Source organism: Mizuhopecten yessoensis, unplaced genomic scaffold (assembly GCF_002113885.1).
Source record: "Mizuhopecten yessoensis strain PY_sf001 unplaced genomic scaffold, ASM211388v2 scaffold7651, whole genome shotgun sequence".
NCBI classification, from domain to species: Eukaryota; Metazoa; Mollusca; class Bivalvia; order Pectinida; family Pectinidae; genus Mizuhopecten; species Mizuhopecten yessoensis.
Window position 1 is genome coordinate 194,386 of NW_018407154.1, and position 20,077 is coordinate 214,462.

General features: G+C 36.0%; 1 protein-coding gene across 1 annotated transcript; it reads right to left on the minus strand.

Moving 5' to 3' along the window:
- Positions 1 to 552: 552 nt before the first annotated feature.
- LOC110454056 (transcription initiation factor TFIID subunit 1-like) lies at positions 553 to 6,594 on the minus strand. The gene is made up of 3 exons (XM_021503393.1): positions 6,041 to 6,594; positions 4,812 to 5,975; positions 553 to 616 (listed from the first exon to the last, which is right to left on the minus strand). The coding sequence occupies exons 1-3, from the start codon at positions 6,592 to 6,594 to the stop codon at positions 553 to 555; spliced, it is 1,782 nt and encodes a 593-aa protein (XP_021359068.1).
- Positions 6,595 to 20,077: the final 13,483 nt, after the last annotated feature.

A 20,077-nucleotide genomic window follows, 5' to 3' on the forward strand; every position in this document is an offset into this window, starting at 1 on the left:
TGGCTTATAGGCCTAGCACACAGTGGAGTGATGAGCCCCACCGCTTACACTCAGTGTCCTATATCACCGCATAAAACTACACCACACGGGTAATACATGACTCATGGAATGTAGCTGAACTCTGTATCAAAGCTTTCACTGGAAATAACGTTGGCATATCAATCTGATCAGCGAAATTACCTCAAGATCGTAATGACTAACACAAGGAAACTATCATTTATTTCCGATATACATCGGCCAGTTAGACTATACTTAATTCTTTGTGTCTCATACTACAGTTTTTGAAAAAATGTTTTTTTTTTCATTTTTTTTTTCCATTTTTTTTCGGGGGGTTGGTTCGATGTATTTCGCATTTCTCTCTACTTCTAACTACATTTTGCTTCTTAACGCATTGCTTGGCAATACCGACTTTTGACTCTAATGTTGAACGTTCGCCCAGGTCAGCTGGACACTTGGCTCTGGCCCTAGGCCGGGACATACCGAAGTCCTTGAAAATGGTAGTTATAATTCCCTGCTTAACATTCAGCATTTTGGGCAATGGCAACAACTGGTTCACCCGTTGTCAGTACGATGTGACCGTGAGGAATGCTGTACTGAGGTTTTCGGCATGGCAGCACTATAATTTCGGCATCAGATCACAAATACAAATACACAAACATATACCCTGCCTCCAACACACATGCAGATACGTCATTCAATGCTTTTAGCTGTTAGTTTAAACTTTATTTTATTGATGTTTAATTACAATAGTACATGGTTATAAATACAGAAAAGGATCCAGAAACAAGTACAAAGTACTTATGTAAATCCGTCTCCTTATTTAGCTGTTAACACTTTCATCCCTACGTAACTTTAGTAGACTCTCCAATGTATTGATATGGATGAGTCTATTATGGTCTACAGTGGTGAAAGGGTTAATAGGACGGTAAACCTTCACAACCTTGTAATACCAACCAAAATAGTTATCATCACAGCCTACATACCATGATTAAATACTCGATCACATTATCTCAGGTTTGGTTTGGTTTGGTTTAGTACTGTTTAACGTCCTATCAACAGCTATAGTCATTTAATGACGGCCTCCCCTGTGTGCAAAATGCATGCGTGTAGTGTTGCGTGTGTGTTTTGGGAGGCTGAGAAATGTTCGTGTTTGTCTCCTTGTGATAGCGCGGAACTGATGCCGACTTTATAGTGCTACCTCACTGAAACGTACTGCCGAAGACACCCAGCAGGACACCCCGCCCGGTCACATTATACTGACAACGGGCGAACCAGTCGTCCCACTCCTAATTTGCTGAACGTTATCTCAGGTAGTTCAGATTCATATTTTCTATTCGTTATGTTTCAGGACATGTCACAGAAGTTGTGAAAAATAGTATTTTACAATGACATACATTATAATTACAATCATACATCATATTACACTGCCAGTGAAACACATCATAATCCTTTACAGTATATTGAAATGTCACGCATTATAACAATACATCATATTACAATGAACACCGTACAATCGAGAACAGTATAATACAATGTCATACATTAAAACAATGCATCACATTACAATGAACACCGTACAATCGAGAACAGTATAATACAATGTCACACATTATAACAATACATCATAGTACAATGAACACAGTACAAGCGAGAACAGTAAAAATACAATGACATACACCCTAAATGTACAGTATACTGTAAAGGATTATAATTACAATCATACATCATATTACACTGCCAGTGAAACACATCATAATCCTTTACAGTATATTGAAATGTCAGGCATTATAACGATACATCATATTACAATGAACCCAGTACAATCGAGAACAGTATGATACAATGTAATACATTATAACAATACATCATAGTACAATGAACACAGTACAATCGAGAACATTATAATACAATGTCATACATTATAACAATACATCATATTACAATGAACACAGTACAATCGAGAACAGTAAAAATACAATGACATACACCCTAAATGTACAGATGAATAAAATATTACATTGTTAAACTACAATAAAGCGGTTTAAACAGCAGAAATCATTATCATTTATAAAAATAACATAAGCTATTATCTTTTAGCCTTATACAATGAATAGCATGATAAATATTGCCTAAAAAATCCCGATACGGTTAGACAGTAAAGCGCAAGTCATGTGCCACGTGTGGTATAGGGCTCCTACTCTTTTGACATCCCCCCTTGTTTCTCGTTCCGCTTCCGGTGTTTTATTAGTGTTCATTCAATCGAGAAAATGTTATGGTGAGCTTATGCCACACCGCAGCGTCTGTCGTCCGTCCTTCCGTCAACTTTTCCTTTAAAACGCTACTTGTCCTGAACCGCATAACAGATTATGACTAAATTTTGTCTGGAGCGTCCTTGGGCCAAGGGGACTTCATTTTGTATAAATGGTGGGTGTGGCCCACCTGGGGACAGAGGGGCGTGGCACAATAGGGGAAATAGAGGTAAAACCTTGAAAATCCTTCTTCTACCGTAGGGATTAAGGGATTTTATCCTAATTTAGTCTGGGGCATCCTTGTGCCAAGGGGACTTTTTTTTTTTTTTTATAAATGATGGGTCTGGTCCCCCAGGGGGCTGAGGGGCGTGGCCCAATAGGGGAAATATAGCAAATTCTCTAGTATCCTTCTTCTTCTGTAGGAATGAAGGATTTGTTCCATATTTTGTCTGAAGCATCCTTGGGTGAAGGGGAACCAATTTTGTATAAACCATAGGTCTGGCCTCTCAGGGGCCTGAGGGGCGGGGCCCAATAATGGAAACATAGCAAATTATTCTTTAAAATCCTTCTTCTTCTGTAGGAATGAAATGAGTTGGTCCATATTTGGTGTGAAGCATCCTTGGGTAAAGAGGGACCAATTTTGGATAAACAGTGGGTGTGACCCCCTGGGACCTGAGGGGCGGGGCCCAATAGGAGAAATAGAAGTAAAACCTTTATAGTCCTCCTACCATAGTGATTAAGGGATTTTATCCTAACTTAGTCTTGAACATCCTTTGGCAAAATGGACTCAATTTTGTATAAACAGTGAGTGTGGCCCTCCTGGGGGCAGAAGGGAGGGGCCCAATAGGGGAAACATAGCAAATTCTTCAAATACCTTCTTCTATAGGGGGTCTAATTGTTTGTATAATTGGTGGGTATGACCCCCCCCTAGGGGCATAGGGATGGGGCTCTGTTTGAAGTTTGTTCTCATTATATCTCAAGTACTGGATGGATCTTTCTGAAATTTTATATGTACTTACAGCACCTACCATGGGGTGCTATACCTTACTTCATACCAATTATTTTAAACATATTCAGGTGAGCGATACAGGCCCTCTGGGCTCCTTGTTTGTCTACGGAAAGTGCCGACAGTTCCCGATTAGTATTCATCCTGTCTTTTGCTTCGTTTTGGTGTTGTCATCTTTCAGTGTCGACCTCAGAGTTTCGATGATTGGAGCGTTGTTATCCAAATTGACAGTTTTTACTACGCAAACCAGATACCATGTACTAGATACTAAATGATCGCGAACAATACATGTTGATTAAATATGATTTCAAGCTTTCTGTTTTTGCACTAGAATGTGCCCCGTGTATCTATCTCAGTTGTCCATACTCAATCACCTTTCTACATTGTTTTCCTGAGGAATCCGCGTATTTAGAACTTGAATTTGAGGTATGCTTAAACTCCGAGATATGTTTCATTGTTTTGACGTATGTAAGGCGGGTTTGGGTAATGTGTTGGCGCGAACACACACAAGTAATTTGAAAGAGAACACATTTACAGAGAGAATTCCTTTAATAAAAACACGCCAGCTATGCAGAAACACGTTTTATATATCTTTCAAGTTTGTAAGTAAACAATTAAAACTTGCCGCATTTACAGCAAAATCTTATTGTATGACGTTTGATACACTTCGAATGTTAAACGTAACTTCGGTACATTTCTAAATTTCTGCATTTCTACCTATGTTTTCGGTAACTTTTGACATGTCTTTTCGTTCTTTCCACCTTATTAAATATAAACTTTATTCATTTTACAACAATTAAGAAACAGGTTATTTCAACTTATATTAATCATTCTTGTTGGCCCGGATGTTAGCGCACGGAGGGTATTATTGTGGAAGGAAACCGGAGTACCCGGAGTAAACCCACGTCATCTGGCAGGTGACCCGATACCTTTTCACGTCCGATCAGAGAATCGAACCCCAGCCGCCTTGGTGAAAGGCAAGTGCGCTATCCAAGGCACCACCAAAATGTACAAAAAGGCGATATTGTGCATGTAGTAAAAATAATACTATGTTTGCTTCTTGTATCAATAATAATATTTTTTTATTATAGATGCATGAATGATATTTCTATTTAAATAGTTCAAGTTCAAGTTGTTCATAATTTTGAGTCTTTCGACTCATCAATTTCAAAGTATCAAAAGTGCGATATTTGCATAATACAAAATAACATTACACAACATTACACACACTCACAACACAATTACAAAACGACACAGTATCACGTGTTTAATGATTGGGTTCTTCTCGTATTGGCAATTGTATATATTTCCCAAAGTTTGTTTCTTCTTTCGTATCCCTAGTGACTAAATACCAGAAATACCCTCTGGTCAGTTTTAAGTAGATTTTATTTATTTGTTGAGGTTGTTGTAATTTGTCTGTACTAAATGATTCTAGGTTTTATTTTATCTTTTTTGAGGCTGTTATATATTTTGTCTGTATATGATGATGTTTTTGCGTTGCGTGTTGTGTTGTGTTGTGTTGTAGCGTGTAGTGTGCTAACGTGTTGTGTGCTAACGTGTTGTGTTCTAGCGTGTTGTGTTTAAGCGTGTTGTGTTGAAGCGTGTTGTGTTGTAGAGTGTTGTGGTCTAGCGTATTGTGCTCTAGCGTGTTGTGGTGTAGCGTGTTGTGTGCTAACGTGTTGTGTGCTAGCGTGTTGTGTTCTAGCGTGTTGTGTTGTAGCGGGTTGTGCTGTAGCGTGTTGTGTTCTAGCGTGTTGTGCTCTAGCGTGTTTTGTGCTAACTTGTAGTGTTCTAGCGTGTTGTGTTCTAGCGTGTTGTGTTCTAGAGTGTTGTGTTCTAGCGTGTTGTGTTCTAGCGTGTTGTGTGCTAACTTGTAGTGTTCTAGAGTGTTGTGTTCTAGCGTGTTGTGTTCTAGCGTGTTGTGTGCTAACGTGTAGTGTTCTAGCGTGTTGTGTTCTAGCGTGTTGTGGTGTAGCGTGTTGTGCTGTAGCGTGTTGTGTTCTAGCGTGTTGTGTGCTAACGTGTAGTGTTCTAGCGTGTTGTGTTCTAGCGTGTTGTGTGCTAACGTGTAGTGTTCTAGCGTGTTGTGTTCTAGCGTGTTGTGGTGTAGCGTGTTGTGCTGTAGCGTGTTGTGTTCTAGCGGGTTGTGCTCTAGCGTGTTGTGTGCTAACTTGTAGTGTTCTAGTGTGTTGTGTTCTAGCGTGTTGTGTTCTAGCGTGTTGTGGTGTAGCGTGTTGTGTGCTAACTTGTTGTGTTCTAGCGTGTTGTGTTCTAGCGTGTTGTGTGCTAACGTGTAGTGTTCTAGCGTGTTGTGTTCTAGCGTGTTGTGTTCTAGAGTGTTGTGTTCTAGCGTGTTGTGTTCTAGCGTGTTGTGTTCTAGCGTGTTGTGTTTTAGCGTGTTGTGGTCTAGCGTGTTGTGCTCTAGCGTGTTGTGGGGTAGCGTGTTGTGTGCTAACTTGTAGTGTTCTAGCGGGTTGTGTTCTTGCGTGTTGTGTTCTAGCGTGTTGTGTTTTAGCTGGTTGTGGTCTAGCGTGTTGTGCTCTAGCGTGTTGTGGGGTAGCGTGTTGTGTGCTAACTTGTAGTGTTCTAGAGTGTTGTGTTCTAGCGTGTTGTGTTCTAGCGTGTTGTGTGCTAACGTGTAGTGTTCTAGCGTGTTGTGTTCTAGCGTGTTGTGGTGTAGCGTGTTGTGCTGTAGCGTGTTGTGTTCTGCGTGTTGTGCTCTAGCGTGTTGTGTGCTAACTTGCAGTGTTCTAGCGTGTTGTGTTCTAGCGTGTTGTGTGCTAACGTGTAGTGTTCTAGCGTGTTGTGTTCTAGCGTGTTGTGTTGTAGCGGGTTGTGCTGTAGCGTGTTGTGTTCTAGCGTGTTCTGCTCTAGCGTGTTGTCTGCTAACTTGTAGTGTTCTAGCGTGTTGTGTTCTAGCGTGTTGTGGTGTAGCGTGTTGTGTGCTAACTTGTAGTGTGCGAGCGTGTTGTGTTCTAGCGTGTTGTGTTCTAGCGTGTTGTGTTTTAGCGTGTTGTGGTCTAGCGTGTTGTGCTCTAGCGTGTTGTGGTGTAGCGTGTTGTGTGCTAACTTGTTGTGTTCTAGCGTGTTGTGTTCTAGCGTGTTGTGTTGTAGCGTGTTGTCCTGTAGCGTGTTGTGCTGTAGCGTGTTGTGTTCTAGCGTGTTGTGTTCTAGCGTGTTGTGGTGTAGCGTGTTGTGTGCTAACGTGTTGTGTTCTAGCGTGTTGTGTTTTAGCATGTTGTGTTCTAGCGTATTGTGTTGTAGCGTGTTGTGTTCTAGCGTGTTGACGCTGTGGTAGATTTTGTTCTCGTGCATTATGTCGACATAAAGTCTGTCCATGTTGCTCAGATGTAGTAGACTGATTTTGATTTTGTATAATGTGCACTAATGTGTTGACACTGTGGTGCCTTTTGTAGTTGTATATTGACACCAATATTGTATTTCAGAATAATTCAACTACAATGTTCTCCCTCCATTATTTCGCACAAAGTAAACATTTGTAGTAAAGAAATACCTTACATTTCGGAACATCCGGTATTGTCTCTGTTTCTGGTTTCTGATTTTTCCCCCCCCCCCCCCCGTTGTCCTAGAGAAAGCTTAGGGAATAAAAACGGGTGCCTTGAGAGATACCGTCAAAAGATACCGTACGGTAGTGAGAACAGAGGCGATAGAGATGTGTGAAGAAATCAATCGGTTACACGTCATATAAGAAATGCTGCCCCGGATGTTATATAGTCAATACGTAGGGTTTTCTAAAGAAGGGAGTTAACTCAGCATCTCTTGCATATTTATGTTAGACCTAAATAGACTAAAGAAGATATGAAATAGTTTTTGTTTGCTTGGAGTTTATAAAATAAATCTTCGCAGCAGTAACAAATATATTAAGACGGCCCGGGTGCCTCGGGCGACACCACCGGGAAAAAAAGAGTAAGGACGTGATCAAAGAAATGAAATAGCTCACATTTGTTGCAGTGGGTAAGTATTAATTTTCAGTCTTTAATGTCTCTTAATAAAAAAAAAAAACAGACTCCCACCCACGACCCCGACTCCGCACGGAGCATCACATTAGTCGCCTCTTACAATAACATGCAGTGGTATACAGCAGGTCATTTTCTTTTCCCGAACTAACAAGGGTTTCTGGTGTAATTGTTTCACATCCACATTGAGTTTAAAGTTCATATAGTATATTGTTTCTAGTTTGCATGTGTAACCGATTTTGGTTTCTTTAATGTTCACCTAGCAGAAAACAGACGAAAATGTGGCGAGGGTCTTATAGCATGTGTAACAGGAGAAAGAGAAAATGTAACGTTCGAATCAGGGACCCTCCGAACTCGAGACGGACGCTCTACAAATTAAGGTACCTGCTCGCTGACGATCGACCCAGTCCAGTTACGCTACATTCCTCCTTTCTTTTTCGCCCCCGAAGACACAACCATTTACAACCCGAGTTCGGGTATCCCTTCGCTAAGCGTACCCCGATGCTTGAAACAAGGGTTAGCAAGCTTGTCATTTTTGTAATAGGAGAAAGAGAATTGCCACGGCCAGATCGGGGTTCGAACCCGGGACTCTCCGAACTCTAGACGGACTCTACCAATTGAGCTACATGTATCTGGTCATCGACGATCGACACAGTCCAGTTCCGCTAAAGCATACAGTGGGACAAAGCAATGTTACCGCTGTACATAGACTTTATGTTTACGGTTCATTGCTTTCTTGCTTACTCATGTGCAACCTAACCAGGCTTGGTACGTGCAGGAAGTACATTTTACGTAAACATGATTTGCCATAAACTATCACCTTGTTTTACAGGCAATTTGAATTCCTTGTAACACATCGAACACATAGTGCTAAACAATTCCAGAAAAAATGCCGCTGCCAACCGTCGAAAACAAGAACGTTAACATTTCCACGCCCCAAAAATGTAAAATATCTCCAATTTATTTGATTTAAAATAGAAAAACACGTGCACAGAAAACGAACATACTTTATCAATAAAATCCGGAATTTACATGCGACGCCATAGTTTTATTATAAGAAAGTAAATTGAACTTAATGTTACGGTAATAGTTGAAAATAAATACTCATGAACTCCAGAACGTGTTTTGTTTTAGTTAAAGTGTGTACCTAATAGCGAGAGGCGGGTCGTGTGTGTTAGTGCTAGGCTATTTATACGCTCACGTGCGTTAATTGCATTTCATCGAGGTACGCAGTAAAGTCTTATGTCTATCAGGCTGATTGCACTGGCACTCGATCGTCTTAAATAATGGACTCCCGAGAGTAACTAAAAGAGACGTTAATCGTCAAAAGAAGATTAAATCAGAGGGGTCAACTGAAATCATGATAATATAAAGTTTATTTATATAACGACATTGATGAAACAAGTTATTTCAATTTACATTAATCCCTTCTGTTGGCCCAGATGTTAGCGCGCGGTGGGTCTTAGTGTGGGAGTTAACCGGAGTACCCGAAGAGAACCCACATGTTCGGGCAGGTGACCCCAAACCTTTTCACGTCTGATCTGGGAATCAAATCCCGTCCGCTTTGGTAAAAGGAGAGTGAATTTCCACTACGCCACCAGACCACCCATTGTAATCAAGAATCAAATTGTTGTTCGGTATCATTAAAAGGAATGTATTCCAAATAGAGTCCAAATGGAAAAAATACTCGTCAAATTCATGAATCAGGGCAAATGGGTCGATCTAGTTGCTATTAGGTATTATACTGATCACAAGAAAAAATACCCCTACTCATAATGTATCAACGATGGGGCCACAAAGGAGTTATTCTTCAAAATAATAAATAAACAGCAGAGGGCATAAGATAATATGGACGACAAAATACTTTCTCTAATTAATGAAACAACGATAGCGGCACCAAATGGCGTTATTTATCCTTATAATGTCTCAACAATAGGGGCCAAAAGGGGCGTTACTTTACGTAATGATGAATGAACAGCAGGGGGCATAAGACATTAGGGACCTCAAAATACGTTTCTCTCCGTATAGTATATCAACAATAGGGCCAACGAAGTGGGTTACTTATCCTACTTATATATCAACAAAAGGGGCCACAGGGGGCGTTACCTTTGCTAATAATGAATTACCAATAGTGTAGTTATCGAAAACATGTATATGCTATACGACACTTTATTACATACTTACTAATAAATACGGGTTTTTGTATATGCGATACGACACAATTGCTCTATTCCATATCAGCCCTCGCCGTATCACACCCCAAAACCCGTGTCAGCCCCGCCGTATCACACCTCAAAACCCGTATCAGCCCTCTCCGTATCAGCCCGCAAAACCCGTGTCACACCCCTTTTGGACATCTTTCGTTTTTCAATATTTCAAAAGAAAAACAGATCATAAGATAGTAGTTTTTATTAGTAAGTATATAATAAACAGAATAAAACACGCATTTTTCCATATCACACCCAGTATCAACCCTCGACCAATATCAGCCCTCGGGTTTTCGGCCCTTGAGCTGATATTGCAGTTTCGGGTTGATACTGGGTGTGATATGGAAAAAGACATGTATTATTCTCTATTTATCATACACTTTTCCGTGACACGGATTGTTTTGCATGTGTGATACAGCTAGCTGTGCATAGGCCATATCCAAGACCAATCCATATCCGTCCGGCACGCGCCATTTCCGCTTCACTTCCGGTTGAACACTTTTAAGAAAAATCGCATCTCAGATTGGTAGTATGATGTTCCGTTCGCATGGCGTATATAAGGTAGAATGTTATTATTGCTAAACTCAACTAATATCAGTTTTCTGCCATAATAACCTCTAATTATCACATTGAGTGTCATTTGGGATGATATTAATGAAATAATATTTCAACACACTCGGCAATATGTTCTAGATTCACATATGGAATACAAGGAGAAGGCAAGGCAACAGAGGCACGGGAAGTGATGAACATTAGAAAAGCAGAGTGTTCTGAATAGTGGACAGTGTTACTAGTGCCGTCTGTAATCTTGTATATATATATTTCATTATGTTTTTGGGAAAGGGCTTAACATAAGTTGGACAACTTGTGCCCAATCCCATTTTGTATATTAGATGCATATAAAAATCAGTTTAAATCATTGAGTTGAACCGAAAAAACTTTTGGTGAACAATAGGTGTGTCAGAAACACTCGAATGAATGGAATGGGCAAAACAACGATAACAAGTTATAACCGCGATTTTTGGTGTACATATGATGTACATGTTATAAAATATGTATAGGTACGAAAGTTAATATAGTTATAATGTTAAGAATTATTTGAAATACACAAAAACACCGGGAAATTTTCGCCGCAAATTAATTTTTCGCCTTGTTCTCCCTCCGTAATGTGGACGAATTAATCATTACATTGAACAGTAATAAACAACATAACAAACATAGAAACTAAATGTGAAGGGCGAAGTTAATACTCGGCGAATATGGATTTTACCGGCGAAGGGCGAAAATTAGTCTGAGCGAAAATTTCCCGGAATACAGTATTTTCATCCTCCTGAAGGTTTGGTAAAGTATTGCCTGCTGTATCCCACTGCATGATGTAAGAGACGATAAAGTTGAGTCCCCTGCAGGTTTTTTTCTGTCTTCTGCGAAGGAAACTGGGGAAACCGAAATGGTATTGGGGCAACCATTGTAATACTTGGAATCTGTGTTGTTTCTTTTTTTTTGCTTCTTTACTCTTTCTTTTTTTGTGACGGCGCTCAAGCCACCTGTTTTTATATGACTTTAACAACTGTGAGCACGATTAACCACAAACACACACGGTTTCATTTCTTCTATGTTCTTTTCAGTTTTAAGCTTAAATATCAAAAGAGATGATGAGTGAACTCTTTTGTTTACGGTAACCCGATTTAATGGCTATAAAACATCCGGTGTTGTAATTCATTTCTGACGCGTATCAAAGATTGTATACTTCTCGTGTCTACTTTGGTTAATTAAACAAAAAACAATTGATATTTCCACATTACCCAAATTCTAGTTTGTTCTTGAACGTTGTAATTAAAACAGTAAAATAGCACAGAATGTATTAGTTGTTTTTATCGAGTTTATTTACAGATATGAAGAATTGGCACAAACAACGTAACTTCCTAAAGGAACAATCGGATTCCTATGTAGTTACAGGGAACACTAGGTCTGCTGTTTACGCGTATCTCACAAGAGGCGACCAAAGAGCACGTTTGAGGAGACATTGACCAAACAGAATAAACTAATCTGCTACCCCGTGTGCAAAACTGGCATTTTTTATATATTTTTTTCGACGATCTGTTCTTTCTTTTTCAGCTGTTATTCCTACGCTTCCGTCTTAATATGACTTCAGATGTGGGGAGGGTGTGAAACTACAAACACACAAACAAATCTCAACCTTCTGTTCCAGTGGACAGCTTTGCGATACCATTATTTGTTTAGGTTTATTAACTTCTGCAATATGCAACCTTCACAAAAAAAACTGATTGATTCTACTTCATAAATCGCCATGATTTCTTCAAGACTCATCCAGCTGTCATCAGCTGTTTTAATTCAATTTAAGTCAAGATCATAGCGTTCCCAGCTTTGTGATACAGCACGAGAAACACGTAGCATAGTACATTAAAATCGTGGAGGTACCTGGTGAAATATTTTGACGATTGTGTATGAAAAGTCATTTTCATTTAAAACCTCTATAACTGTAACACGATATTAACATGTAATTATTCCGGTAGCGAGTTGTTTTTTATATTATGTTTTAAATTAACGTGAAGTCGTATGGAAGCTGTTAATTACTTACAACTCCAGAAATAACCACAATGTATTAAGGTAATAGGATTGTGTCGCCATTTCTCAGTAGAATTTATTCAAATTTTGTAGATATTTTGCTTTGAAGTAAAGAAATTTTTCTGCCACAAAAAATATATGATGTCAGAATTTTAAGGATTTTAAAAGGAAAGTTATGTAAAAAGGAGTGAATTTTGAAAAAAAAAATGAAACACACAATATTTTGCAAAATAATGTCAATAAAAATGATACTAACATAGATTAGTATTGCATTAATNACCCCAAAAAACTCATATAAAACTATTTTTCTTTTTCTGTATTTTTATAAATACCAAATTAAATATCGCAGAGGTACCTGGTGAAATGTTTTGACGATAGTGCAATAAAAGTAATTTTCATTTAAAACCTCTATAACTATAACACGATATTAACTATAATTATTCCGGAAGCGAGTTTTTTTTTTTATTATGTTATAAATTAACGTGAAGTAGTATGGAAGCTGTTAATAACGTATTTGGTATGTGATCAAAAACTCCAGAAATAACCTCAATGTATTAAAACAGCTTGTACAAAAAGCGACAACATAAAAGAGCAGAAATCAAAACCCATAAATAGGTTTCAACGAGACTCCCACAGGATAGACATGATAAAACCTCGGCTGGTTCTAGATAAATTTATAAAATAGTTTCCTACCTTGAAAGTAGAACAAAAAAATGTCCACCGAGGTGGATATTTTTATTGCCTAACCCAAGGCTGCTTCTGTCAAGAATCTCCTCTAAGCGTGGAGATTTCTCCCTCCTATACTCATGCTAAGGTATGATCCCTCCCGCTTTTAATACATACATGTACATACAGATTTGCTTTTTTAATTAACGACGATTTTTAACGTAATGCAAAGTTGATACAACAGCAGTGCAATTAAAAAAATCATAAGTGGAAATACATTTAGTTTCTACAAAATAAATAAAACGCCAAAAAACGTATTTGTTAATAAACCACTACACGTTAAATGACAACCATGTGATCTACAGTGCGGTACACACATGCGTCACTTCCGGTTTAGCACGGGCTAAAGTTTTGTGCTGATCATCCTTTCGCGGTAGGAAAGAAAAATTCCTTCCCTAACAAGAAGTGTGAATATGTCTGTCTAATGTGAAAAAAAGCGCTTCTTGCACCAAATTTGACCCCTGTCATAACGTCTCATGTAAAATCAATGGATTAATATAAATTTAAAAAGTAAATGATGTTTAGTTTGTAACTAGCTTTAAATCCTGTTTGAAATGTAAGCAGGTCACAATGGTAATTCAGAATGTATACAATATAATCCACAACATTCCAATACATCGTAAGTAATTAGGTATGGGTTAAAAGTCTTTCTCAAAAAATGTAAAATTGTGAAATACAAATTATAGCTATAATAGTACATCTAAATATAGTTCAGTCTCAATATGTTTTTGAGATGGGTCAATCAAATAATCTAAATATACAAACAAATAAGAACATATGTTTCAAAGTCAAAAATGCGTTTAATTCCTTGTTTACAAACTTCAATATGATAAACAAAAAACAAAAAAAAACCTCATATAAAACTATTTTTCTTTTTCTGTATTTTTATAAATACCAAATTAAATATCGCAGAGGTACCTGGTGAAATGTTTTGACGATAGTGCAATAAAAGTAATTTTCATTTAAAACCTCTATAACACGATATTAACATGTAATTATTCCGGAAGCGAGTTTTTTTTTGTATTATGTTATAAATTAACGTGAAGTAGTATGGAAGCTGTTAATAACTTATTTGGTATGTGATCAAAAACTCCAGAAATAACCTCAATGTATTAAAACAGCTTGTACAAAAAGCGACAACATAAAAGTGCAGCAATCAAGACACATAAATAGGTTTCAACGAGACTCCCACAGGATAGACATGATAAAACCTCTGCTGGTTATAGATAAATTTATAAAATAGTTTCCTACCTTGAAAGTAGAACAAAGAAATTTCCACCGAGGTGGATATTTTTAATTGCCTAACCCAAGGCTGCTTCTGTCAAGAATCTCCTCTAAGCGTGGAGATTTCTCCCTCCTATACTCATGATAAGGTATGATCCCTCCCGCCTCAAATACATACATGTACATACAGATTTGCTTTTATAATTAATGACGATATTTAACGTAATGCGAAGTTGATACAACAGCAGTGCAATTAACATTTTTCATAAGTGGAAATACATTCAGTTTCTACAAAATAAAACGCCAAAAGACGTATTGGTTAATTAACCACTACACTTTAAATGACAACCATGTGCTCTACAGTGCGGTACACACATGCGTCACTTCCGATTTAGCACGGGCTAAAGTTTTGTGCTGATCATCCTTTCGCGGTAGGAAAGAAAAATTCCTTCCCTAACAAGAAGTGTGAATATGTCTGTCTAATGTGGAAAAAAGCGCTTCTTGCACCAAATTTGACCCCTGTCATAACGTCTCATGTAAAATCAATGGATTAATATAAATTTAAAAAGTAAATGATGTTTAGCTAGAAACTAGCTTTAAATCCTCTTTGAAATGTAAGCAGGTCACAATGGTAATTCAGAATGTATACAATATAATCCACAACATTCCAATACATCGTAAGTAATTAGGTATGGGTTTAAAGTCTTTCTCAAATAGTGTAAAATTGTGAAATACAAATTATAGCTATAATAGTACATCTAAATACAGTTCAGTCTCAATATGTTTTTGAGATGGGTCAATCAAATAATCTAAATATACAAAAAAATAAGAACATATGTTTCAAAGTCAAAAATGCGTTTAATTCCTTGTTTACAAACTTCAATATGATAAACAAAAAAAAACCCCAAAAAACTCATATAAAACTATTTTTCTTTTTCTGTATTTTTATAAATACCAAATTAAATATCGCAGAGGTACCTGGTGAAATGTTTTGACGATAGTGCAATAAAAGTAATTTTCATTTAAAACCTCTATAACTATAACACGATATTAACTATAATTATTCCGGAAGCGAGTTTTTTTTTTTATTATGTTATAAATTAACGTGAAGTAGTATGGAAGCTGTTAATAACGTATTTGGTATGTGATCAAAAACTCCAGAAATAACCTCAATGTATTAAAACAGCTTGTACAAAAAGCGACAACATAAAAGAGCAGCAATCAAGACACATAAATAGGTTTCAACGAGACTCCCACAGGATAGACATGATAAAACCTCGGCTGGTTCTAGATAAATTTATAAAATAGTTTCCTACCTTGAAAGTAGAACAAAGAAATTTCCACCGAGGTGGATATTTTTAATTGCCTAACCCATGGCTGCTTCTGTCAAGAATCTCCTCTAAGCGTGGAGATTTCTCCCTCCTATACTCATGATAAGGTATGATCCCTCCCGCCTCAAATACATACATGTACATACAGATTTGCTTTTATAATTAATGACGATATTTAACGTAATGCGAAGTTGATACAACAGCAGTGCAATTAACATTTTTCATAAGTGGAAATACATTTAGTTTCTACAAAATAAAACGCCAAAAGACGTATTGGTTAATTAACCACTACACTTTAAATGACAACCATGTGCTCTACAGTGCGGTACACACATGCGTCACTTCCGATTTAGCACGGGCTAAAGTTTTGTGCTGATCATCCTTTCGCGGTAGGAAAGAAAAATTCCTTCCCTAACAAGAAGTGTGAATATGTCTGTCTAATGTGGAAAAAAGCGCTTCTTGCACCAAATTTGACCCCTGTCATTACGTCTCATGTAAAATCAATGGATTAATGTAAATTTAAAAAGTAAATGATGTTTAGTTAGAAACTAGCTTTAAATCCTCTTTGAAATGTAAGCAGGTCACAATGGTAATTCAGAATGTATACAATATAATCCACAACATTCCAATACATCGTAAGTAATTAGGTATGGGTTTAAAGTCTTTCTCAAATAGTGTAAAATTGTGAAATACAAATTATAGCTATAATAGTACAACTCTGCATGTGGTTACAAATATCTAAATATAGTTCAGTCTCAATATGTTTGTGAGATGGGTCAATCAAATAATCTAAATATACAAAAAATAAGAACATATGTTTTAAAGTCAAAAATGCGTTTAATTCCGTGTTAACAAACTTCAATATGATAAACAAACAAAAAACAAACAAAAAACTCATATAAAACTATTTTTCTTTTTCTGTATTTTTATAAATACCAAATTAAATATCGCAGAATTTCAAATGTTCAGATTGACATCGAAAAACGTGTACATTTGTATGTATGGCGAGCCAACTTTTTATTTATAGAAGGAGCAATGTCCATCCTGTCTTTCAATAAATTAATGTAAGATAAGTTAAAATAAAATATGAAATAAAGGGACCCTCTGCGTTTTGCTATATGCTGTAAGAGAGAAAGAACCCAGGGCACCTCAACCCCGACATCGCTTAAAAAAAAGGTATTTGGGAAATAAATCTAATTTGAACCTATAAATAGGTAATTTACTTTGTATGTGATATATCTCAGACATTACATAATTACTATACCCTATGAAGTAGTTGAGATATTCATATAATATATGAGACATTTGTTCATTCCTAAAAAAAAGGCCTTAATATCAGCAAAAAGAAATAACATATTTTTCAATCAGATCAAGATGGCGACGATAAAAATTGTCCGTTGTCTTTTAAAACAACGTTCTTAAGGTTTTCCTCCAGCAATCGACATCTATTACAAACATCATGATAGTGGATTAGTTTTTCAATACCAAATAAAAATGCTTCATGTACATGTTAACACCTTAGATTGGGAGGAGGAATGACAATGATTATGTTACAAGGGGCAATAGACACAAAGCTAACATTTAAGTATTTACTGCTTCCTGATAGTCATGATGCAAGTGTATTTATTTTAAGACTGATGGAGCTTCCTATGTACTATTGGTAGAAAACAACTACACATCGGTTATTCTGTCTTGTAATAGACTGTAAAGATGGTTCATATTAACATATATATGTGGTTTTAATCTTTAGTGTCTAATTTTATTATAGCACGTTTATAGCTTGCTCTACACTTAATCATATTCAGATTATATTTTTGTTGCATCTTCATAAACATTTGTAGAACACATCAAAAATATGATATGATGTCATTAACGCAAATGTAACAGATTACCGATATCGGATTCATTCAGAATGCTTTTAATTTTATGTTTCATCGAGGTATGCTTCTTACACTTTAAGTTCCCGTGCATGTTTACAATAATGATTCGGACCTTTATAATATATAATCGCATTATTTACGTTCATCCCATTAAAAGAACAAAATTAAAAAAAAAAATCAGGCTCGATGGGATTCCCCCATTGTTTACTTTAAAAATTGATTTTGTTTTCGGTGCGGAATTATTGCGTTTTCCGCTTTGAGTACGCGAATATTTATTCATTTGGATATAAAGATAAATAAAACTTTGTATTATTGCTTATGTGAAAATTTCTACACCGCGATCAGTCAAAGAGTCACAACGCGAATATTTCCGCACGCGAGAATTTCAACTTTTACAATATATGTTTATAGAAAATTTAACAACACCTAGGCGTGACAGGTACATTGTACCTCGTTTCCTGTACCAATAATAAATATATTTTTATTGTGAAAGGCAATAAAATTCCTTATTTTTTTAAAGTCAGGATGACGTTCGTTATATCTCCTCATGGAATATTAAACATGACGTTAGAATATTGATATTTATGTGACAGGGGGACGTTAATAGTTTTTGCTTAAAGGGAACTAAAATACGTTATTATCAAATTCCGTTATATCATTCCTTTACAACAAGATTTGGCTTTAAATTGAATTTTGAGTTTTAGGAAGTAGCGCAAATCAGCGGAAGATTTTCAAATGGAAACCTGTATAACCCACGAAGCAATAGACAACGTATCTAAAAGTATGTAATCCATTTAAAATTCGAATACCGTGAAAGCGATTTTTTTCGCTTGTTGAAATATTCGCGTTTTAAACAGATCGTGGTGTGGATATTTTCGTGTTGATAATGTTTCTGGAACCTTAATAGCCTTTATACCTATGAAATATGAATAAATATCCACATGTTGATAATTTCACCCTACATTGTAATTACCACGACGCGAAAAACGCGAGCATTTTCGCGCCGCAAACAAATATCCATTTTTTCTAAAGTACCTGACCATTGAGAACGGTACCACAGATCTTCGTCTGTGAAGAGTTATCCCTTATTTTATAAGGCAATGCCATCTAGTAAGTAACATCGCCACCATAACATGTTTTGGGATGAACCAACATTGGAACATGTGCTTTTAAAATAACCGCATTCCGACGGAATGAGTGCGAGCTTGTTGACACCTTGTCTCTCTAAATAGGACAATGATGAGCACGAAGAACCTCAAATAATAACCAGGATAGGTTTTCAAAAGACTGGTTAGGTTCGTGACATGTCAATGCAACTTTACCTGGTATGAAATGTAAACGATCATAGATAAAATAATACATTTTAGAATTAAATCAAGATCTTTATATTGAAGTAGACAGGTATCTGAAAAAGAAATAGATAGTATATTTTAAAGGAAATTTTGATTGGACAACTCGTTAGGTTAACCATACATCGAACACATAATTGCACCTTGTCAAGAGCCACAATAAATCAAAGGCTGAAATAAAGATGCTCCGATCAATCATACTCTTGTCCAAATAGCGGAACACACAAAATTCCGAAATGACATGTTTAAACCAACATTTCTTTTTAATTTGCGTATATTTTATATCAATTGTGTATATTGTTTAATGTTACTTTGTATATTGTTATATTATGTGTGTATATTCATATAATATGTGTACATATTGCTACATAATTTGTCTATATTGTTTTATCCTTTTTTGCATATTGTTATATTCTTGCATATTTGCATAAATTGTCATATTATTTGTGTATATTGTAATATTTTTGTGTATATTATTATACGAGTCTAGCATATTGTTGTAGACTTTGAGTTTATTGTCATAATATGTGTATATGTTTGTATATTGTATATTGTTGTATAACCTGTGTATATTGTTATATTATTTGTGTATGTTATATTATTTGTGTATATTGTTATATTATTTGTGTATATTGTTATATTATTTGTGTACGTTGTTATATTATTTTTGTATATATTGTTATATTAATTGTGTATGTTGTCATATTATTTGTGTATGTTGATATATATCGTTCGTGAATATATTTGTATCAATTATTTAACAGTAACATAGATCCTTGTATCCAAATGAATTATGCAGCGTAATAATATATCTAATACTTTGATGTGCAAAGTAGTAGTTTATCACTAGGAACATTGTCGGTGTAACACTTTATAATACACAAATGTTCCTAATTTTAAGATTATTGAAAATATCATATACGATAAGCCATGACCTGTTTTAGAAATATTATATACAAAGTATGTTATATAAATTGATTCATAGAACATTATAAATTCTTGATCGGCATCACTTCCCGAATAAATGTTTAATTAGTCCGTCATTAAAAAACAATAATTTAATCTTGCTTGTAACAAGCATTTTCATAGGCTTGAAAATTTATAAAATCAGCCCATAACGTAAAAAAATGACGTCGCCGTTTGTAACGTCGCTTTTGATTGGCTGATACAACAGCGCAATATTTTCTAAGATAAAAAATAAAAGTGTATTGCCACAGGGATTGTGTATAGTAGATTAAATTATAAGGATTAACTTGAATATATTTTCAGGTTATGGAGCTATGACACAAAAAAACGGAGTGTACTCTCATCATAAACCGCTTCGCGGTTTATTGTGAGTACACTCCGATTTTTTGTGTTAATTCTCCATAACATGAAAAATATATTCAAATTAATCCTTAAATAATCTGCAACATCAAATTTAGAATAGTTTCGAACTTTAAGATATTTAGACATCTATCAAAACATCAATGTATCAAAAATCAAACCATTTAGTGTCTTTAGATTTTTAAATTTTATATAAAAAAAATCAAAATTATCAAA

Coding starts and splice junctions, on each gene's coding strand:
- LOC110454056 (XM_021503393.1), bottom strand. CDS start 6,594: ATGGACAGACTTTATGTCGACATAATGCACGAGAACAAAATCTACCAC. Junction 5,976..6,040: donor AACACGCTAGAACACTACAC/GTTAGCACACAA, acceptor ACAACACGCTAG/AGCACAACACGCAGAACACA. Junction 617..4,811: donor AACACGCTAGAACACAACAC/GTTAGCACACAA, acceptor CCGAAATTATAG/TGCTGCCATGCCGAAAACCT.